Below are 24,921 nucleotides of genomic sequence, written 5' to 3'. Positions count from 1 at the left end.
CGACCAAAAAAAATCTCCAAATAATCTCCTAGCTAATTTAAGTAAACAAATATTCTAAACAGAAATGATATATATTCCATCAATTTCCTGTAATAGTTTTTTTAAAAACAAAAATTTAAAAAAGGAAGAATAGATAACAATATGACTCCCAATACCAACTCGCTTCTAATGTTTAATTTCAAGTTACTTTTAAGTAGAAACGTAAGATTTTTTCAGTGCAACTTTTAAAACACCTTCTAGAAATGAACTGAGAATATCAATTAACTCATACAGCAAGTGAATGTATAAAAATCAGACATGTTTGTTTTCTCCTTGCACAACACCTGTATTAAATAACCATTAAGAGAAGACAGCAAATGTTATAGGACTGATCACATCCTAAAAATAACAAATCTCAAATGAAGGGGGAAACATGAGAACAATTTATGTTTTAGGAATGGGGAGGGAAAGCAGGGAATTCTAAGGAGAAGGAAGCATTAATCTTTCTATGGTACTTCTTACGTCTAAAAAAATAGATAGGGACTGGTGAGATAAAAAAGCAAGCCAAACAGAAAATGTGAAAGAAAAATTACAAAGCCTCCCCAAATAAAATATTTCAGTAATATTGTTTTTACATTTCACTCTGAATGAATAAAGGGGAAAAAAACCTCCAAGAAACAGAAACAGAAGGAAAAGGACAAGAGGTAAACAGGCCAAATCCTCATACTGATGAGAAAATGGCCTCTCAAGAGTTAAACTTACATAGCAAACTTGCTATAAAATATTCCTAAGAAGTAATCTGAAAGTAGTCAGTATTCCAAAGCTGCAAAGAAACAGGCAAAGTAATACTTAAGGTTACCATAACTACTTGTAGAGTGATTTTCAATATATAAAGGGCTTTCATATACAAGTTTGTTTAGTTCTGCAGGAAAACATGCAATTAACCCCATTTAACAAATGAGGAAAAGGCTGTAAGAAGTTAAGGCACTAAATGGAAGCATCCAGAGTTTTCTATGCCACACTATTTATAAATGTGAAGAATTCAGACTGAATAAAACTCAACTTATAAAAGGGGAACTGAATAGCAAGCAATAGTAATTTGGAGCCACTAGAGAAAATCCTCACCTAACACTGGTTGACAGGAAACAAAGAAAAGGGGTGAGAGAAGGCACCTGTGTGTGGGCTTATTGCCATGGGCACACTGGTACTGGGTACTTTTGTTTAAATGATGGCCTCATCTCTTCTGGTACTTGCAATATTTTAAGTATGGTTTTTAGAAGGCTTGGTATCTGTAATGTCCAAATTTTATATTTCATATAAAAATAGCATTTTAACAAAGTCCTCAATCTTCACACTTATGGGTTTTTTCACCAGGTATAAATAACTTAAGCATAAAAGTTGAGTCACCTGGGTCTGACACTTCAAATACGATACAAATTTACCTTATAAGACAGCTTTCAGATGAAACTCCCTTAAAATGAAAACTTCACACTTAACATTTCACCTAGAAATTTCTATAAGAGCATGATCTGAATCTGACTGATAAATTGTAACTTTCCAAAATTTTGAAATTTAGCCAAAACAAATGATTTATTGTCAATGTGTTTTGGGAATAAAACGGTTTTTTCAGAGGTAAGTCTTATGTAAATATATTTTGCTGAATCTATATACATAAAGTCTGAATAAGTGGTTGGTAATAATGGACTGTTAAATACAGAACGGTAGACTTGATGTCTAGACAAGATAATGGTGAGAGCTGCACTTTCAAGAAGTTTGCCACTTGCTCTGATAAAAAGAAAAAACAAAGAATGTCTCTATCATGTAGGGCTGGTGTAAAATGCTTCGATCATGCATGTACAACAACAGGGCTATCCCTATTTTGGAACAATTTTATTTTAATCCATCATGTGTAAAAAGTTGACTCTTCCAGGTCTCCAACTCAGTTAACATTTCAGGAAGATGGTACATTTGATTAATTTTCTAGTCTGTTCACTTTAAAAGTAAAACAAAAATATCCTATTTTATATTGAGAGAGAAAGAGCAAGAGCTAGTGACAGTGCAGGGAAGCATCAGGCTATATAGAGGGTGACTGAAACTAACTCTGAGAAGAGAGAGGGCCACAGGTAAAACAGTGATCAAATGTTAACATTTTGTTACTGAAGAAAACAGTTCTGCCACCATTCATTAGCTCAACAAACACTAATTATGGACTGATGCATAGCAATGACATATTTGAGTTTTTTAAAGGCATTTTAATAAGTACCCCTTATTAAGAGGATTAAAAAATCAACACTTAAATATTCTATAGTTAAATCTGAAATTAGCTTCTTTATGTATATACCTAATAGTGTGTTCTGAACAAACAATATTTAGCTTTTAATTTTTAATGTGATTTATACTAGAAAGAGATCTACAATTATTCAGTCTAACTTTATTTTGAGGAAAAAAAATGAAGAAAAGCCAGTGAATAGCTTAAAATGGTCACAAAATGGTTAATGTGTAGAATTCAAATTAAAATGAAATCATGTATCAAGTAGAATGATCTAATTTACAATAAAACTTTATTAACCTGTAGGACTAACGACTGAGGCAACAAAATGATTTCTGAAGTAACGTGACATTTATTAAGTAATTGGAGTAAGGAAAGTGGCTCCTACATGGCTAAGAAATAAAATCTTCTCAATAGAACAAGTCTAGAAAAGCTATGACTGACTATTGAAAAAAAAAAAAAAACTACGAAAACAAATGTATATTCAGTTCAAGTCTTTTGAAGTTAGATGGAAAAAAGAAAAATAAACAATCCCCTCTGTCAAGAGTCTCGGAGTACTCTCTCTGTTGTAGAACATTAGATCTGCACCTTCTCTGAATCTAAAATGACTCCTCTCTACATTTCAATTATCAGATAAATGTATAATCAACCATTCTGTTAACAGACTTACTTATAGGTAGAAATATCAGCTTTTTCATAAAAGTTTTATGTTATTAGGATAGTGTCCTGAAACAGCCAAGGAGGTTTTAAAAATGAATTTGCCTCCAGCAGGTTAAGGATATGGTGTTGTCCCTGCAGTGGTGATGGTTCAATCCCAAGCCTGGGATAGTAGGTTAAGGATCTGGTGTTGATGCAGCTGTGGTGTAGGTCATAGCTGCGGCTTGGATTCTCACCCTGGCCCCAGGAAGTTCCCTATGCTGCAGATGTGGCCAAAAAAAAAAAAAAAAAAGAATTTGCTTTCATGGTACTTGTTCCTTTTTTTAGATATATTCCACCAAATAAAAAGAAAGAAGAGCCAGACTTTCCTCCTGAAAATGATTAATTTTCTGTGATTTGAGGAATATAGTGGATAATGCATTTAAAGAATATTATCAATTATATCCCCACAAATACACTGGTTCAGATTTGATTAACTGTTATCTACTAATATAATTTTAAGAAAGGTTGAGAAAGATTGGTTCAAGAAATTCAGGTTCTCATACATGGACTTAGAGAACAGACTTGAGGTTGCCAAGGAAAGGGGAGGGAGTGGGATGGACTGGGAGCTTGGGTTTAACAGATGTAAACTATTGCATTTGGAGTGGATAAGCAATGAGATCCTGTTGTATAGCACAGGGAACTATATATCTAGTCACTTGTGATGGAACATGATGGAGGATAATGTGAGAAAAAGAATATATGTATATATGAGTGACTGGGTCACTTGGCTATACAGTAGAAAATTAACAGAACACTGTAAACCAACTATAATGGAAAAAATCAAAATCATTAATAATAAAAAAAAGAAATTCAGGTTCTCTGCAAACCCATATATTCTAGTTATTCTCAAACTTGGTACGCTATTAGAACCATAAGGGGTAAACAGGAGCTCTGTGGATCTCCTATGCAGTTACTAAAACTTGCACAGCACCTTGCAAGACATAAATACAGGTAGCTGATACCCACGGTCTGAAACAAACTTCTCCTCCAAACTGTTGATTTTAAATGTAATTTTTATTTTAAAAATACACATCTTTTTTTAATGTAGTGAAATCAGAGGATCTATGCTTTATACCATAATTCACAAGAGACAGAAATATCTATTAATAGGGGAGTAGTTAATATACTGATATAGAATAGTCTCTAAGGTATACTGAACAGGGCACATAGTATTCCATTGTACTTAAAGAAAAAGTAATAAAGACAGACCAACTCTTATCTCTACTCATTTGGGTCAGTTATGATCCAGATGAGTGTGTGTATATATGCAGACACACGTGGTATGTATGTATGTATACATGCACACATAAATACTGTATATAAACTCTGTGTATATACATATACATGTGTACCATCTATCAGTATATCTATATGATGGGGAAAGAAAATGGGCAGCTAAGAGTTATGGGTGAGAAGGAAACTTGTTTTTTCACTGCATAATCTCTTGTGCTTTTTGAATTTTATCCTTGTGTATTTTATCACTTAAAATACAGCCTTCAATGGATGGGTTGGCAGATATGTAACATTAACCAAATCAGAGCATATGCTTTTGAGATATGACCATAACTTTAGTTCCTAACTAAATCTTTATTACAGTCAGCATAATCAACTACATATCTGCAGTTTCATAAATGTTTGTTTTGGGTGATATTTACAAAGTGTTACTATAGCAGTTACAAATCATCCAATTAAATAGTTAAAATCTATGCATTTTACTGCATATTAATTACACCACAATTTAAAAACAGATCACATAAAGCTTCTCTAATTTACATAAAAGTAAGATGGTAATAGTTTTCATTTTCAATCTTTCAGCAAACCTTTTAGAAACTATAGAAGAACTTAAGAAAAACAGTCATCTCCTTTCAATTCCTTATTACTCCAAATATGATACGTGGACTAGTAGGATCAGCGTAACTTGGGAGAATGTCAGACATTCCAGTTTAAGCCCCACTCAGATCTATGGAATCAAAATCTGTATTTTAACAAGAGCCTCAAGTGATTTACATCTACATTAAAGTTTGAGAAGCTCTGATATCTTACTTATCAGAAAACTTACAGCAGAAATCCAAGAAGCTCTACTTTTTAAAAGCCCCACAGATGTACAATAAAAGTAGAGGATCACAATATAAGCATTGTACCTTGAGAGTGAAGAGATGAAAGGCTCTTTTTTCATGACGAGTTTGCATAACAAAATATCTTAATAAACCTCAGCTACTCACCAACTATCCTTATAGTTGCTTCATTAGCACCTGCTTCTCTACAACTTCTTGTGTCTTTAGGAAGATTTTAGCCATCCTGATGCTCTTTGTCATATGATCTGTTAGGCCAACCATGCATATGCATATTTTATATGTGTGTGTGTGTGTGTGTGTGTGTGTGTGTATGTATGTATAGATAGATAGGTAGATAGATAGATATTCTATCTTCCTCTTTCTTCAGGTAATGAGTCCATCTAGGATATATATATCTTGACAGTGGGGAATTATGAAATAACTTTTAAATATCATTAGAAGCCAAGACCCCAAGAAAACAGAGGATCTCACTCATAAGCTATATCTAAACACAATTTTATCAAAGTATGAGGGACCTTGCAAATCTTAAAGAAGAGAGTTTCAAAGAGTTAAAGCAAATATTGCTTTATCCCTCAAGGCATACAATAGAGGGAACAAGGGTATGTAATAATGGAGGATTTCAATTTTTTTTTTTTGCCTTTTCTAGGGCCATATCTATAGCATATGGAGGTTCCCAGGCTAGGGCTGTAGCTGCCGGCCTACACCAGAGCCACAGCAACGCCAGATCCGAACCACGTCTGCAACCTACACCACAGCTCATGGCAATGCCGGATCCTTAACCCACTGAGTGAGGCCAGGGATCCAACCAGCAATCTCATGGTTCCTAGTCGAATTCGTTAACCACTGCACCACGACAGGAACTCCTCAATTTGTGTGTTTTATTCAAAGTAACAATTTGCCGAAAGACAAGATTCTTCACTGGTAAAATAGCAAGGAGTAGGATGCACATTCAAATCAAATAGTTCAGTAATGATAGGTATGTGAGGACTTGGGGGATTTCACAGTCAAGGAATGCCAAATGCCTGAACCAGAATATGAATCTCCTCTAATTTTGTGGGTGATGTCTCTCTAGGAATTAATATAATGATGGAAGAAATTCTAAAGTTTGCCTCTCTAAGCTCAGAAGCCATGAAGCTTAGTAAAATATCCTAGTAATTGAATATAAAAGATGGCCCAAAATGGGTAAGAGGGGTTAATCTGGGGAAATAAGGGGGAAAAGATACACCACAGAATCCAAAGCATAAGTAGGATATATGTGCTATACCAAGAAAATGAATCACATCCACTAATATATTCATGTAGAAGTGAGATGATTCAAATGATCCCTAGCAATACAATATTCAGGGATGCAATCTGATGTCTTCTGGCTCAAGGATTCTCTGCCATTTAAGACTATAACCCAGCAGCTTTTGCAAAAGACACATGCACCTCAACCCTACTGAATTCATATATGTCCAAGGATGAGAATGTAATAATATGGCAAAGAACATGAATCTGCTCTTATTAAGGTGCTTCTGATACAATCTATCTACATATATATGCCCTTAAATATCAAATAAGCTACAAACATAGGCACTTTGAATTTAATCAAATTCTGGCCTGGAGATTTAGTTTATTATATATTGTAACACTGCCTCAAGTTAATGACTTTCTTGGGATTCAAGAGCTGAAGGACCTAATTTACATAAACCTTCAAAAAATTAAATGTGGAAATTTGTCTTTATAAGATATCTAAACATACTGTGCTTGACCTAACAGGGAGAAAAAGCGACTTGGCTACAACATCAATGTTTACAGCCCTACATTATTCTAAGCTTGATCTGTTGGCCTCATCTATAGAGGCCTTTTAAAAAATATCATGCGATACTTCAAACACATGGAAAAATAAAAAGAATAATCACTGGACAGCTGTGGAACTACCATCTAGCTTTCTCAAACCTTTATAATATTCCTATCTATCTGGTATTTAGTCCCAAAAAATACAATGTGCAAAAGTTGGAAATGGAAAAAATAGGGAAATTAGCTTAAAACTACATTTTTCACTTTCAAAAATCGCTACATTTGGACATGATTTATAAAATAATTATATATTATTTACTAGCTTTCTGATATTTTGAGGAATTTTAGTACAATTTTTTTTTGCCAATATATGAAAACCAAAGTACACTAGGAAAAACTACATTCTAGTATTTAACATCATTAAGTTTTCTATTTTATAATGGCTTTATTTCTCCAGTACATGAGAATATGGTAATGACCTTTTAGATTTATTTTTCTTCCTTCAGGTCATTTGCCTTTGCTCAGTACACTTTAGAGTCCTATTTTTCATGTATTTGAACACGGGCAGATGAAAACAGAGATATATTCATAAGTCAAACATTATAAGTGTCTGTAAAGTATTATATAAAAACTTGTTTCATACCAAATAATTTTATTTGTGTACTGCTAAGCTAGGCTCTACCTCCACCTTTTCAAGATCAAAGAAATCAACTGTGAATAATGCAAATATCAATAAATAACAACCCCAAATACTCTCTCCCAATAGGAGAGTCAGTGAAGTTTTCCTATCAGTTATATACTTAAGAAAACCTCTCCTTTAAAGAACTGCAATTTAAGTAGAAAAGAAAAAAAAAAAATTAAATAATTTATTCATTTAACAATCACTTCTTGAGCACTTACTATTAAGTGCTCGGCCTATGCATTTCTGTTAAGTGTTCAGGTTAAGATGCAGTCTCTGATTTCAAGTGACTCAGAGACTATTCACACAACTATTTCTTCTGAGCCCACTGCATGCAAATCATTGTTCTGGGAAATGAAGATAAAGCAGTAAACAAAACAAAGTGCTCACTGTCATGAAACTTCCATTATGGTGAAGGGAGACAAGCAAACCAAAAACATGTCAAAAAAAAATTTTTTTTAAAGCTACAAAGAAAAATAAGTCAGAATAAAAAGACAGAAGGGCAGTGATTTTATATATCCATATTCATGTTGGAAGATACACCTAGCAAGCAAACCATTTACTGACGTTCTCATTTAACTGCTATTTTTGAAGGGCACCAATCTGCCTTTCACGTCACCGAATTCGCAGGATTTTCTCAGTCTCCATTTCCCTTATACTCCTCCCAGCATGTGACACTGCTAACTCCATTTTGCAACTCTGCTGGCTTACATGACAAATCACCTATCCAGGTTCTTATCGTTTGCTATTGTAATAGCGTCAACATAAGCTGCACAATCATATCTGGGATTTAATTAAGATCTTTTCCTATTTAACCAAGGGAAATAGATTTTAACTGATGTGGAAATGGACAGCACTTTAGTTTTTAAAAGATTATATAACGATATAATGACATTTACTCAAGGCACTGGAGAGCAAAACAACATCAAAAACAAACAGCTGTGCAACATGTTACATTTTATAAAGCTCTTTCAAATTTTATTTACTTCATTTAATTCTCATGAAGTGTTAGTATCCTGAGGCATTTCCATATTGAAACACTTTAAATTTTTCTATGTATAATGAGCATATGTGAGGAGGATTAAGAGGAAATGACTGCTTTTTTTGGCCAGGCCCTCTGCAGGTGGAAGTGTCCTGGCCAGGGATTAAACTTGTGCCACAGCAGCAACTTGAGCCACTGCAGTGACAATACTGGATACTTAACCCGCTGTGCCACAAGGGAACTTCAACTTTTTAAGTCTTAGTAAGATAAAGACTCTAAATTTATTCCATTCCAAAATTATTATTTCACACTGTATTAAGACACAGATAGAAGGTTTTGTCCTACAACTGTTCCTTAAGTAGTCTATTCAATCTGTTAAAAATAAGATCCTCACATTTCAGAATGACATTAAAATAAGCCTTAAATATCCTTTATTTTTTTCTATAATATTTGAAAAATGCTTAAAATTATAATGAAAACCATTAAGAAACATCTGTAATCCCCGTTTTCAAAAACAACATTTGCTAACATTTTGGTATACTTAATATTTCTTTCAGTCCATTCCTATAAAGTTTAATAGTTTTTAATTGCTCCACACCTTAACTAGAATATTAACATTCTCTAAAATAGAAGCTTGCTTTTTCTTTAAAAAACAACAAAAAAAGCAAGTAGAAGTGGGGGACTAAACTGATGAAAATTACTAGGAAATCAAATGAAACAACTTCTATAATTTTTTAAGTTGTAATTTCAGAGTCACAAATGGAAAAAGACAAAATGAAATGCATTTATTTCAATAAATATTTACTATAACTACTATGTGCAAAATGATAGAAACAAAAGATTATGTACTTTAAGTAGACTGGATTCTTACCTGTTCAATCTCTTTGGTTTTTGATGCTATTGCTTTAGAGCGACTGGTTAGCTGATTGCCTTCGAATAATTCTATGCCATCTGTTGCATTTGACTCAGGTTCTTCTGGTTGGTCTATGAATAATGGTGCCGTGGATCCTGCCTTTAAAAAGAATTAGAAATCTTTCATTACTTTCCTAAAGGACATTTAGTATTTCAGATGACTGCAAACAGGCACTAACTGGCAGATTATATCAAGATAAAGTGCTGGGCTCAGTGGGTTAAGAACCCAACAAGTATCCAGGAGGGTACAGTTTCTATCCCTGGCTTTGCTTAGTGGGTTAAGGATCCATGGTTGCCACAAAGCTGCAGTATAGGTCGCAGATGTGGTTTGGATCCTGTGTTGCAGTGGCTGTGGTGTGGACTACAGCTGCAGCCCTGATTCGACCCCTAGCCCAGGAACTTCCATACACCGTAGATATGTGGCCCTAAAAGAAAAGAAGAGAGAGAAAGTGCTAAATTGAACCCATTTTAATAAAAGAAACTCTTTTAATTTTGCTACGCACAATGAACATATGTGAGGAGGATTAAAGTGGAAATGATTGCTCCTTTTTAAATTTTAGGGAAGACAAAGGCCCTATGCTTATTCCATTCCAAAATTATATTTCATACTCTATTAAATTACAGCTAGAAGGTTTTGTTCTATAACTATTCCCTTAAGCAATCTACTGAGGAAACACTGAAGAGAAAAAAGTCCAATTAAAAGTGAGGGAGTTCCAGAGTTCCCATCGTGGCTCAGTGGTTAACGAATCTGACTAGGAACCATGAGGTTGCGGGTTCAATCCCTGGCCTTGCTCAGGGGGTTAAGGATTCGGCTTTGCTGTGAGCTGTGGTGTAGGTTGCAGACGTGGCTTGGATCTGGCGCTGCTGTGGCTCTGGCGTAGGCTAGCAGCTACAGCTCCGATTCAACCCCTAGCCTGGGAACCTCCATATGCCACAGGAGTGGCCCAAGAAATGATAAAAAGACAAAAAAAAAAAAAAAGTGAGGGAGTTCCCATTGTGGTGCAGCGGAAATTAATCCGGACTAGTATCCATGAGGATGCAGGTTTGATCCCTGCCCTCCCTCAGTGGGTTAAGGATCCAGCATTGCCATGAGCAGTGGTGCAGGTCTCAGACATGGCTTGGATCCTGCATTGCTATGGCTGTGGTGTAAGCCTGCAGCTACAGCTCCAATTCGACCCCTAGCCTGGTAACTTCCACATGTCGCAAGGGTGGCCCTAATAAGCAAATAAAAAAAAAAGTGAGATGTGTGAGCACACATAAACAAATATATTAAACAGGACCACAGGAAAGAGCTCTACTTTCAGAAGTCTCCTTATCTCCTAAGACTTCATAGAAATAACTGAAAAGAAAACAATTCCAAATAGCAATAACAATCCCTTCAACAATACTGCAATAATTTATTAATGAATAAATAATACCATAAAAAGGTCACAGCCAATTATTTTACTTTCTAAAAATACTTTTAATGAAAAGACAAAAACTAAATAAATGAGGGAAAACTATTATTTAACCACATTCATTAATTTATTCAAAACTTTACAACAAATACCAAACACTGCTCAGGGAATACTGGATACATCAATGCATAGAACAGACAAAATTCTTACCTTTATGGAGCTTGCACTAAATAGTAACTTGGAAAGAGTAAACTGTGAAGTTTGAACTGATATATTTTACTACTGTATATTTTAGTTGGTGGAAGATGAGGGAGGAAATAAAAAACTTGTACTTATTATAAGTTTATAAAAAAACACTTCAGTAGCAGCAAAAAGGAGTATGTTTAGAGAAGTCACAACCTATCTACTAACTACTAGTACTTTTCACCAGTAAGAGTGTTTGTAGTATTCCAACATCTAGTGTGTTGTATACTGCCAAAACCTCTTTAAGAGAAAAAATTAGCAGCTATTATCAAAATATACCACATGTCCCTTTCACCCAGCATGTTCACCTCTGGGAATTTAATCTACAGATACACATATGAGCCAAAAATGTTGATATATGGCTGCCATTAACAGAGAATGATTGAAAACAATCTAAATGCCCATCAAATAAATTATGTACTATGTAGAACCATGGAATACTAAGAAATCAATTAAAAAAATAAGATCAGTCTATGTATATAGCATAATGTACCCTAATTTTTCTCCTGGCGAGTCCTAAAGGTCATTTCCCATTAAATAGACTGCCAATTGTGTCAAAAACTAAAGGGAAGAGGGAAGTATGGGTGCATATACATATATGCATATATATGAACACACTATCTCTAGAAGGATATTATCTATGGGAAAAAGTAATAAAAGAGGTTGTTTAAATAAGGATAACTTAGAAGTAAGGAATAAATTGGAAAGGGGACACTGCACCCACTTCAGTGCCATTTAAATTTCAGAGATGCGCATGCATAATCTACTTCTTTGAAAAACCTCGTTTATACAAGTCTGAGTTACATATTTTAAGGGACTGAAATCAAAAAGTATATGAATCATTTAAGGGGAGAGGATTCTGGGAAGACAGCAGAGTAGGAAGCACTAACAATCTGTCTCCCAACCTACACAAAAATTACATTGGCAGAATTTGTCTGATTTAATGATTGCAGAACTCTGGACTCTGATGAAGCCTTGTCCCTTCCCGAAGACATGGATGGTAACTGAGGTTAAATTCAGCTCTCATCACATGGGATGCCCATCTCCCACCTCTGGCAGGGAGCTGTGTACATGTTCCTGGAGCAGCTTATACACAGCTCCTATAGGAGTCAAGTTGGGCACAAAATACTGTATCCTCCAAATAACAGGAGGATGGGCTACTTTTTATCATAAAAAAAATACCCTATAAACTGACCACTGACTGCTAAACTCCTGATCAAAGGTGCAAAGAAGTGAAGAGTCAGTATTGTACCTCCCACCATTGTTGCAAATTCCTCTTACTCTACCAAGTCTTATATTCCAGATAATTTAATAGGCTAATGCATTTAAAATAACTATTAGTTTGTGTTCAGGGAGCACACAATGTATAAAGACGTAATCTGGGAGCCTCAACAAATGAAGAGGTAGACAGAGCTGTAAAGGAGTACAGATTTTGTATGTTGTTCAAGTTCAGCTGGTATATTTTCAAATTACTGTTACAACTTTAGTAAAATGTAATTCACACTGTACCCACAAAGAAAACAGCTATAGAATGTACATAAAAGGAAACAAGAAAAAACTTTTAAACATTTCACTACAAAATACCAACTAAACAAAAGAAGAAACAGATACAGGAAATGAGGAACAAAATGAGGAACAAAGAAGGCATATAAAACCAACAGCACAATGACAGAATTTTCTCCTTCTCAGTAATTACTTTAAATGTAAACGGTTTAAATTCTCCAGTCCAGAAACAGAAACTAGCAGAATGGATAAAAACATATGACCCGACAATAAGCTATCTACAAGAGATTCACTTGAGACCCAAAGACATAAGCAGGTTGAACATGATGGAAAATAGTATTTCAAGCAATTCGTAACCAAAAGAGAGCAAGAGTGGCTATAATTATATCAGACAGACTTTAAATTTAAAAAAAAGTTACAAGAGGTAAGGATATTATGTATTAATAAAAGGTTCAATAAAGCAAGAAAATATAGCAATTATAAACATTTATGCCAAAATATATGAAATAAAAACTGACAAAACTGATGGGAGAAATAAAGTTACACAATAGTTGGAGACTTTAATATCCCACTCACAATAATGGATAGAACAACTAAGGAAGGAAGAAAATAAACAAGGGAAGAGAGGGCTTAAACAAAATAAATCAACTACATTTAACAGACATATACAAAACACTCTATCCATCTACAGCAGAGCATACAATCTTCTCATGTGCTCATGGGACATCTTCCTATATTATGCCACAAATTAAGTCTCGATAGATTTTTAAAAAATCTGGAAAATTCACAAAATCGTTGAAATTAAACATGCACTTTTAAACAAAGAATGGATCAAAGAAGAAATCACAAGGTAAAGGAAAAAATATTTAGAGATGAATGAAAATGAAAACACCACATACCAATGAATGGATAAGCAAAATGTGGTACACCCACACCCAATGCAATATTATTGAGACTTAAAAAAAAAAAAGGAAATTCTGCAATATGCTACTACATGGATGAACCTTGAGGACACTATACTAAATAAAATAAGCTAGTCACAAAAGATAAACACTGTATGGTTCCACTTAAATGAAGTACTTAGAACAGTCAAAAATCACAAAGAGAGAAAGCAAAATGGTGACTGCCAGGGACTGGAGGAAAAGAAAAATAAACAGATAAAATTTTTTAAAGACATTGTTTAATTGGTGTAGTTTTAGTTTTACAAGGTAAAAAGACTTAAGGGGGTGGATGGTGGTGATAGGCTGCATAACAAAGTAAATGTATTTAATATCACTGAACTATATACTTAAAATCGTTAAAACAATAAATTTCATGCTATGTATATTATATGACAATAAAAAATACTTTAAAAAATAAATCACAGTATCAGTATTCTGTGTCTAACACTATATAGATAACAGTTTTGGATGATGTCAAGGAAGATTATTTATATTAATAGTGTTCTGACTACCCCGAGATCCAAAATATCTTGCTACTAGATTCCATTTTAGTTAGGTCAATGCAGAACAAACAAAACAAAAAAATTATTAAAATAGGAATTTCAAGCTTCATCATAAATCTGGGCCTACACACAAAAATGTAAACTGATGAGTATAATAAATACATCAGAGCAGATACAAGTTTTTGGAAAAGGCAAGTAAAGAAGAGAAAAATAACTTAAATTGACATTAAAAGAGCTCATTAGCTACAGTGATCAAAACAGTATGATACCAGCATAGAAACAGATACAAAGGCCAATAGAACAGAACCGAAGGCCCTGAAATAAATGCTTGCATATATGGTCAACTATTTGACAAAGGAGCCAAGTATACTCAATAGAGAAAAAAGTCTCCTCATTAAATGGTGCTGGAGAAATTGGATTATTCACGTGAAAAAGAAGGAAACTAGACACCTACTTTACACTATTCACAAAAATTAATTCAAAATGTACTAATGAATTAAATATAAAACTGGAAACTATAAAACTCCTAGAAGAAAACAGGTAAAAAAAACTTCCTTGACATGGGTCTTGGCCATGATTATACATGACATCTAAACTTCAAGAAACAAAAAATAAACAAGTGGGAGTATATCAAACTAAAAAGCTTCTCATAGCAAAAGAAATGATTAAAAAAATGAAAAGACAACCTACATAATGGGAAAAAAATCCCGAAGTCACACATCTGGATAAAGAGGTAATATCCAAAATAAAGAACTCATACAACTTAACAGCAAAGAAACCACAAAAACCACCAACAATTAAAAAAAAACAACAACAAAAAACACACCAAATAATCCTATTTTAAAAAATGGACAAAGGACCTGAATATAAATTTTTCCAAAGATGATATATGAATAATCAACAGGTACATGAAAAAGTGCTCCACATCATTTTAATCATTAGTGAAATGCCAATCAACACCACAATGAGATAGCTCTTAGGATGACCAGCCCTAAAATGACAAGAGTTAACAAATGTTGAGAGGATGCGAAGAAAAGGGAAACTTTATGCACTGTTGGGATTGTAAATTGGTATAGCTACTAAGGAAAACACTATAAAGTTAAAAAATTAAAAATAGAAATACCATATAATACAGCAATTCCACATCTGGGTATATATTTGAAGAAAATGAAAACACTAACTCGAGCATATATGCACCCCAATGTTCACAACAGCATTATTTACAATAGGCAAGACACAGAAGCTACCTAAGCATCAACCAACTGATAAATGGATAAAGTTATATATATATATATAATATTATTCAGCCATAAAAAAAAGAAATTCTGCTATCTGCAATAACATGGATGAATCTTGAGGAAAGACATCATGATAAGTGAAAGAAGCCAGAGAGAGACAAATATTTTATGATCACACTTATACACGGAACTTAAAAAAAAAAAAAAGAAAGAAAGAAAATGAAAAAAAAAAAAAACCTCATAGAAAAAGCAATCATATCTGTGGTTACCAGAGGCAGGGTTGGAGAGTGGGGTGGGAATTGAATGAAGGTGGTCAAAGGTACAAATTTCCTGTGGTAGATAAAAAAGTCCTGAGGATGTAATGTACAACATGATGACCGCAGTTAACAATGCTATGGTGTATTTGAAAGTTGCTAAGAGAGTAAATCCTAAGACTTCTCATCAAAAGGAAAAATTTTTGTTTCTTTTTTTGTAGTGTAAATATGAGGCAATGCGTATTAACTAAACTTACTGTGATAATCACTTCACAACATATGTTAAGGCAAGTCATTATGCTGTACATCTTAAACTTACATAGCACTGTATGTCGATTACATCTCAATAAGACTGGAAAAAAGCTTATTATTAATTAAATTTTGTTCGGTTCATTAGCTATATATTATCCAAAGCACTGGAGGGAAAACAGTATCTGTCTGTCTATCTACCTATCTAATTATATCTATCTATATAACTAGACAAGTAAAAGAAAAAACTTTAATAAAGGGGTGTTCCCGTCCTGACACAGCGAAAATGAATCCAACTAAGAACCATGAGGTTGCAGGTTTGATCCCTGGCCTTGCTCAGTGGGTTAAGGATCTGGCATTGCCATGAGCTGTGGTGTAGGTTGCAGATGTGGCTTGGATCTGGCGTTGCTGTGGCTCTGGCATAGGCCAGAGGCTACAGGTCTGATTCGAGCCTTAGCCTGGGAACCTCCATACACCGTGGGTGTGGCCCCAAAAAAGACGAAAAAAAAAAATTAAGAAAGGTAATAGTGAAACAGAAAGTGGCATAAAATTTTACAATTAGGAAGGAAAGAAAAGTGGAATCAAGAAAGATCTTGAGTCTTACTCTCTCAAGCACTGCTGATTCAACTGGATGAATCTGAATTTGAAAGAGGGCCATGGAAGTGGGGTATACTCCACTAGGGACAGGGTGTGCATAAAATAATATCTGATAATGTAGAAACAATAGGATTCACATTTAAATAAGAAACATGTTAAAATTTCCTACTGCAGCAAGAAGCAACCTGTTCTACTGGGACATTCAAATAACCTTCAAATAATTTGCTCTTCATTCTGATAGAAAAGCAAATCTTTCATGGCCATATGTTTATGGACAGCAAATTACATCTCCACAAAACTGGACTGCAAGCTCTCCAAAAGTTAGGATGGTATTTCTAATGAAGTGTTTGATACAAATAGACCCAGAATGAATATTTAGTGAATTTAAATAAACTATGAAAAAGTCAGAATAGTATTATTTTCTGAAAAGATATGCCTTAAAACACTAATCCTAAAATATGCACTACGAAAAAAATGTTAAGTCTGCAGTTTAATAAAGGGAGTTCCCGTTATGGCTCAGTGTAAATAAATCTGACTAGCATCCATGAGGACGCAGGTTTGTCCCTGGCCTTGCTCAGTGGGTTAAGGACCTGATGTTGCCGTGAGCTGTGGTATAGGTCGCAGATGTGGCTCGGATCTCCCATGGCTGTGGCTGTGGTGTAGGCCAGTGGCTGAAGCCCCGATTTGACCACTAGTCTGGGAACTTCCACATGCCATGGGTACAGCCCTAAAAAGACAGACAGAAAGAAAAAAAAAAAAAAAGATTCATCCTTCTTTCACAGACCACTGATATCTCTGACAATTCAGACTCAAGATTCAATCGAGCAATGAAAGAATATAAATAAAATATTTAAAATCTGGAAGAGGGGGATAGTAGGTTGGTTATTTTTTTTTTTAGTTAGGAGATACAAAAAATGATGGGAGAATAAACATATCTTAATAAAGTCTTGCTAACTGAAGATAAAGTAGTTAGCAAACAAATTATTTCTGAAAGTTTCTGGTTTTAAGTAATCAGAAAAATTATCAGATCCCTAAACGAGCAATTTTAAAGCACTTATTTCTATTATGAACATAAATATCATTACTCTAAAGTATTACGGTAAATAGGCAAAGCGGCCCTTTTTAAATATATAACTGTATTGTTCATGCTTTTAAATAGTGCTGGGAAAGTACCAGAGCAACAGCTTGATATTTCTGATATATTTACTCGAGAATATGCATAAATATCTACATTATAGCTACAGTAACATTGAGACCTTGCGCTATTTAAGAACAATTGCTATCTAAATGACAGATCAGTATTTTTAAAAAAAGGCTCTTTTTTTTTTTTTTTGTCTTTTTGCCATTGCTTGGGCCGCTCCCACGGCATATGGAGGTTCCCAGGCTAGGGGTCAAATCGGAGCTGTAGTTGCCACAGCAATGCAGGATCCGAGCCGAGTCTGCGACCTACACCACAGTTCATGGCAACGTCGGATCCTTAACCCACTGAGCAAGGCCAGGGATCGAACCCGCAACCTCATGGTTCCTAGTTGGATTTGTTAACCACTGCGCCACAACAGGAACTCCAAAAAAGGCTCTACTTCTGTAGGTACTGATAAGGTTTGTACTGGTTTGTTCTTTCTCCGAGCAGTGTACATTAGATACTTTGGAAAGGATGTTATGAAGATGTACATGGGTGAAACGACTGGGAGAGGGAAGAACTGGGAAGGAACGAATAACATATACAGATTACCTATGAAATAATAATTAATGAGAACCTACTATATAACCTAGGAAAATCTACTCAATAGTTTGTAAAAACCCATATGGGAAAAAAGAATGGCTATATTTATGACTGATTCACTTTGCTGTACATGTGAAACTAACAAAACATTGTAAGTCAACTATGCTCCAAAATTTTTTAAAAAAGATTTTAACAATGAAATCTATGTCCCATCAAATTTCAATAAAAATCATAAAAGTAAAAAAATGTACATAGGTATACAATTTGTACATTAAATTCTAATGCTTGAACTATTTATCAAAGGACCTTTGGTAAAAAGCATCCAAAAATATATTGAAAAGTCAGAAATCTCCTTCAAATATACATAATTTGTCATAGTAGAGAGATTTTTTACCTTCTCTGCCCATCATGTCAAAATTATTCCCCTAGTACCAAGTCTTTTTTTTTTTTTTTTGCCATTTCTTGGGCCGCTCCCGTGGCATATGGAGGTTCCCAGGCTAGGGGTCTAATCGGAGCTGTAGCCTCTGGCCTAAACCACAGCCACAGCAACACGGGATCCGAGCTGCACCTGCAACCTACACCACAGCTCTGGCAACACCGGATCCTTAACCCACTGAGCAAGGGCAGGGATCTGAACCCTCAACCTCATGGTTTCTAGTTGGATTCGTTAACCACTGTGCCACGATGGGAACTCCTACTACCAAATCTTGTATCTAGAATCTTAACTTTGCCCATGAAACATTGGTATTTCCATTTTAGGGATGTTACAGGTTATACCAAAATTTTTCAGTTCATTTTTGAATATTTTAATGCAAACATTTTATAAAGAGTATTCTAAAAAATGTTCTCCTTTTATAGGTTTGTGTGTGTGTGTGTGTGTGTGTGTGTGTGTGTGTGTGTGTGTGTGTGTGTGGCATATGGCACATGGCACAAATCAGAGCTGCAGCTGCAGGCCTACGCCACAGCCACACCAATACTGAATTTGAACCTCATTTGAGACCAACACTGCAGCTTGCAGCAATGCCGGATCCTTAACCTACTGAGTGAGGCCAGGGATGGAATCTGCATCCTCATGGAGACTACATTGGGCTGTTAACGCAGTGAGCCACAATGGGAACTCCAAAAAACTGTTTTCATTTTCTGGTATTCAAGACTCATCAAAGGTCAAAGGTAGCAGCTCACAATGCATAATCGTGTTTCTTGGGATATTTATGATAATTTGCATAGAATATAATATGCAATATAAATATAGCCTAAGATCCAAGGTTTAATTAGACTTTTTTTCTTCTAAATTCACTGGTTTATGACTTGTGGCTTAGCATGATTTTTTTTAACAGCAAAGCTCACAAAGAAGCATATAAACATTGCATTTTCCTTATACTCCACATATACTATTCTTATACTTCTTATCTACTAGAGACATTCAGACACCATATAATTACTGAATTCAGAGTCATTCATATTCATACTATTACTGTGGGGGGTAAATTATAATAATGCATAATGCATGAGGACATTTTTCCCAAATATATTTTAAAACACTAGAACAAACCAAAATTTCCATCCATAATTTAAAATCCAGGCAAAACTCTCAAAAGTAAAAACATACAGAAGAAAGTTTGCCTTACCTCATATTCAGAAATTTCAGGTAAGTTACTTTCATCTGCCTTCTCTAGCTTTTCAGCAGCCCACTTGCTTGCAGCCTCAGCAAATTCCTTTTCAGTTAGCCTACTGGGTTTGTCCAACACCTAATAAAAACAAAACAGCACTTCTGTTACAATTCTCAAGGGCTTTTAAATTCCAAATATATCAAGAAGTACATCCCACTTAAAATCATATTAGCTTTCAAATTTACATAGAGAATAAGTACATTATTTCTTTTTTTCAAAAATATTCAACATAAAAGTTCCTTAAGTAGCAATTTTGTGGGGACATACACACTAGATCTAACTCCTAAATTTATATAAATCTTCAGAAATTCATCTAAAGGAACAAAAGACACTGAGAATTAACTAGTATGATAATAATTTTTGGCATACAGAAGACATTATACTGATTCCAACTTTATCTTTAATTATAATCAATGAAACAAATAATTCCAAATGTCATCAAATTCCTAATTAAGGCAACACAAAGTCAGATATGCTACTTATAATTTATAATAGTTTATAGAAATCCTACTCCTTACACAAAATTTATTCACTTTAATTTTTTCATACTACTAGTATAATGATTTTATAGACATAACTTATGATACTGTGAACCTTGGTTTCCTCATTTACAAAACAGGGATCAATAATCTTCATTCTTGAACAAAGCAGTTGTGAGAATCCAGAGGGTAACAGACATTTGGTATTTTAATTTTGTTTCCATCTCTTATTTCTCTAAAGTCACAACACTGATTCTAAGTACACCTCCTTTGGATGACAGTGTCAGTAAAAATCCCCATGTTATGGTATACTGTCATTTATAAAGTCCGTGCACATGCAAACTAAAAAAGAGATATTTTAATTAAATGCAATTCCATGAAGGTGGCTCGGGTAGATTTTATTACCCCCTAACTTATAAACCAAAAAACTGAATGTCAAAAAGTAGTGATTTGTACACAGTTTCCAATACATGCTGAGCTAAAACTTAAAACTAGGTCTTGTAGATAAGTAAGGCCCCGACCTCTTCATATTGCTTATTCAATTCACCAAAAAAAAAAAAAAAAAAATGGTTTTCCACCCATGATATTTACTGGAAAATAATCATAATGTGTCTACATGCATATTTGTTTCCATGGCCAGTGAGAAGCTTTAATATCTTATTCCAAAAACTTACCCATACACAAAGTTTAACGGGTATAAGAAAGTCTTTATCATTACTTGGTAATGTTTAAAAGTTTTTTAAAAAATAAGAAGAAACACACAGATGAATATATTTTTAAAGATGTAAACCTCACTGCTTTGTTCTCTTTTTTTGGGGGGGGGGTTTGGTTTTTGGTACCCGTTTTAAAGAGGAAGTTATAGAACAAAAACAAAACATTATAAATTAGCTCTAGTAAAGGAAGCAAAATTTCTGTAACTGAATCCTTCTATTCATACATCATTACTTGAAAAACTTGCATCTGAAACTAACTACTTTTTTTTTCTTTTTGCCTTTTTAGGCCTGCACCGACGGCACATGGAAGTTTCCAGTCTAGGGGTCTAATCAGAGCTACAGCTGCTGGCCTACACCTCAGCCACAGCAACGCCAGATCCGAGTTGTGTCTGCAACCTACACCGCAGCTCAACCCCACTGAGCGAGGCCAAGGATTGAACCCACAACCTCATGTTGGATCCGCTGCACCATGACGGGAACTCCCTGAAACTAACTTCTAACAGCAGAAAAACTCTGAAAAATTATGGTTGCTGTTATATTGGAATAATGTTTAAAAGAAAAAGTCCTTTAACAAATCAGGAAATCTAGGTAATAAAGTCGCCATGTAACCCTGGCAAAAAAGGACACAGCAAGCTACATTTTCCAAGCACATAAAACTATTATAGGTTTAAAATTGTAAAACTGATTCCATTTTAAGGCAAAAAATACAAACATATACATAAACTGTCAGATGAAAATAATCTAAAATTCATTATTGTTAGATTTCATAGTTTATATTTTAACATGTACCAAAAAGTCCTATGTTGCAATTTATATTCACATTGCATTACAGTTCAGAGGAGATAAATATTTCAAATATTATAATTTAAATATTCAATGTGACTCAGATGGGTAAGTGCTATTTACTCTTCATTCATTTTTACCTGACCTCCCCCCCCCCCGCCCCCCCGCCCCCCCCGACTCCCACCCCCACCCTGCCACACCTCCCCACCAAAAAAAGTCAGTCTTTCAAAGTGTTATAGGCTTCAAGTTCCCTTCAAGGAGATTAAACCCAAAGCCTCTGGCCATGTCGCACTGTAACGCCCCTTCCCCCACCTTGAACAGCCTGGTAGGGAAGGAATGTAGCCCATTCCTCACCCTGCCGCTATATAACCAGTTCCCCATGCAAATAAAGCATCCTGCCTGAGACCAATCAGATCAAATATGCCCTACACAGAGCTAAAGCAACATTCAGCCCTCAGGCACAGCCTAGGGGGCTGTGGCAGGAAAAACTGCGTCTCCACTCAGGTCTGCCTGGGGTGGGGTGAGGTATAAGAACAGACTGTAAAATGAGTCGGCCCCTCTTTATAACCTGCGCACAGGTAAGTTTTCTCTCTGAAAATGTACTTTCGCTTTAATAAATTTGTAAAACGTCTGCCCTTCCAATGCTTTGCTACATAATGCTTTCCTTGGGGACCAAGGAAACTGTGACCCTCTCAAAAGCACCCTTGATATGGTTAAAAAAGAACCAAAAAATCCAATCCATCTTTCCTGTTCAAAATCCAGCATTCCAGCATCCTCAGACTTCAGGGAAAGCTCAGAAACACCTTTTTCTTTTTTTCATTTGAGGCAGAGAAGCAGCTCCCCCAAACACCAGCACAGACTGCCAGTTGTTGCAGAAAGGCCAAACATACCAATGACAGAAAACAAAAAGAAGCGAATAGAAGTAACAACAGCTATGGAAAGGGAGAAGAAGTGTGAAGTTGGTAAAGAAAATCTCAGCGACATCCCAAATTTTTAATTTTTGAAGATTAGAATCATGAATCATTTTTTCAACTTATTTTGGGATGCTGGGAAGGAAGGAATGATAAGAACTGATGCAGGGAAGAGCAGATATGTCCTAGAGAAATTATTTAACATCTAAGCCTTTTCTATAAAATGGATACATACGTACTTTTCTTAAACTGCAAAATAATCACAATCATACATTAGTTAACACCTGCATCATGTCACTTTGTTGTGGTGAGAACATTATAGCTCTCTTAGCAGAGACTTCAATTGTACAAAATACTATTAACTATAATCACTGTGTTATACATTAGAGCTCCAGAATTTATTCATCCTATAGCTTCAAGTTTACACTCTTTGACTAACATCTCCCCCTTTCTCCCATCTCCCAGACTCTGGTAACCACCCTTCTTTGTTTCTGTGAATTTGACTTTTTTAGATTCCACATATAAGTGAGATCGTACAATACTTGCCTCTCTCTGTTAGGTTTATTTCACTTACATAATGCCCTCAAGAGCCTTCCACGTTGTCACAAATGACAGGATGTCCTTCTTTCTCACAGTCGAATAACATTCCATTGTGCATATATATATGTGTGTGTATATTACAGATATGCATAAATATATAATATTCCATTGTGTATTTTCTTTTTTGTTATTTTATTCATATGTTTACATCCAACTAAATGGGTTATATAAATAGTTGCAGCCAAGGTGTTTACCACACTGAGTGGTTCTGTATAATTTTAAAAATTTTTATTGAAATATAGTTGATATACAATATTGTATACAGCAAAGTGATTCAGTTATACACATTTAACTAAAAAAATTCAGTTATAATAATAATAACTGAGTAACTATACAATAACTGAATAACTATAACTATAAAAAATTCAATTATACACATAATTAAAAAAATTTTTTTGGCTGCACCTACAGCATAAAGACACCCACACCACAGCAGTGATAATGCTGCATCATTAACTACTAGGTCACCAGGGAACTCCCAGTTCACACACACACACACAAATAAATATATATTCTTTTTTTACATTCTCTTCCGTCATGGGTTATTACAAGATATTGAATATACCTCTCTATGCAATATGGTAGGTCCTTATTTGTTATCTATTTTATACACATTTTCTTTATCCATTCATTCATTGAGGGCCACATAGGTGGTTTCTATGTCTTGGCTACAGTCAATAATGTTGCAATTAACAAAGAAATGCAAATATCTCCTTGAGATCCTGTTTTCATTTTGATTTCATAAGTGATCCATTGCTTAACAGCACATTGTTTAGCCTCCACATGTTTGTGTTTTTTGCAGATTTTTGTCAGTTAGTTGATTTTTAATCTCACAATGATGTGGTCAGAAAAGATGCTTGATATGATTTCAGTTTTATTAAATTTACCAAGGCTTGTTTTGTAGGCTAGCAAGTGATCTACCCTGGAATATGATCCATGTGCACTTGAAAAGAATCTGTAGTCTGCTACTTTCGATGGAATGATCTCTCTATATATCTAATATATATATTAGTCCATTTAGTTTAATGTGTTATTTAAGGCCCGTGCTTCTTTATTGATTTTCTGTCTAGATGGTATTTCCATTGATGTCAGTGAAATGTTAAAGTCCCCTATGATTACTGTGTTACTACTGATTTCTCCTTTTATGTGTTAATATTTGCCTTATATATTGAGGTGCTCCAATGCTGGGTGTATATATATTTACAACAGTTATATCTTCTTATTGAATTGATTCCTTGATCATTATATAGTATCCTACTTTGTCTCTTCTAAGTATTTTAAAGTCGATTTTGTCTGATATAAGCACTGCTGCTCTAGCTTTCCTATGATTTCCATTTGCATAGAATACCTTTATCCATCCCCCTACTTTCTTTCTGTGTTTCAAGATCTGAAGTGAGTCTCTTATTGGCAACACATAAACAGCTCTTTTGTATCCAGTCAGCCACTTTATGTCTTTGGTTGGAATATTCACCAGTCCCTTTACATGTACAGTAATTATCAATCTTTATGTTCTTATTGCCATTTTGTTAATTGTTTAGGATTTGTTTTTGAAGGTCTTCTTTAGTTCTTTTCCCTCTTCAAATTCCTTTGGATTTTGGATTTTATGTTTGGACTCCTCTTCCTTTTTTGGTGTATATATCAGCTACAGATTTTTGGTTTGTGGTTACCAATGAGGTTTTTCTATAGCACTCTAGATATATATGTCTACATCATTTTCTTTTTCAGTTGTTGATCTCTTAATTT

General features: G+C 34.7%; 1 protein-coding gene across 10 annotated transcripts in view; it reads right to left on the bottom strand.

Annotated features, from left to right (window-relative positions):
* Positions 1 to 24,921, bottom strand: part of PPHLN1 (periphilin 1) — a 151,064-nt gene that overhangs the window by 34,673 nt on the left and 91,470 nt on the right. For all 10 annotated transcript variants that reach the window (XM_047787998.1, XM_047787989.1, XM_047787992.1 and 7 more), the window contains 2 exons: positions 19,651 to 19,770; positions 9,334 to 9,474 (listed from right to left, as the gene is read on the bottom strand). In XM_047787998.1, the coding sequence (XP_047643954.1) occupies positions 9,334 to 9,474; positions 19,651 to 19,770 (261 nt within the window). The remainder of the gene's footprint in view (positions 1 to 9,333; positions 9,475 to 19,650; positions 19,771 to 24,921) is intronic.

Source organism: Phacochoerus africanus, chromosome 7, assembly GCF_016906955.1.
Source record: "Phacochoerus africanus isolate WHEZ1 chromosome 7, ROS_Pafr_v1, whole genome shotgun sequence".
Classification (NCBI taxonomy): domain Eukaryota; kingdom Metazoa; phylum Chordata; class Mammalia; order Artiodactyla; family Suidae; genus Phacochoerus; species Phacochoerus africanus.
This window is presented reverse-complemented; position numbering and strand designations above follow the sequence as displayed.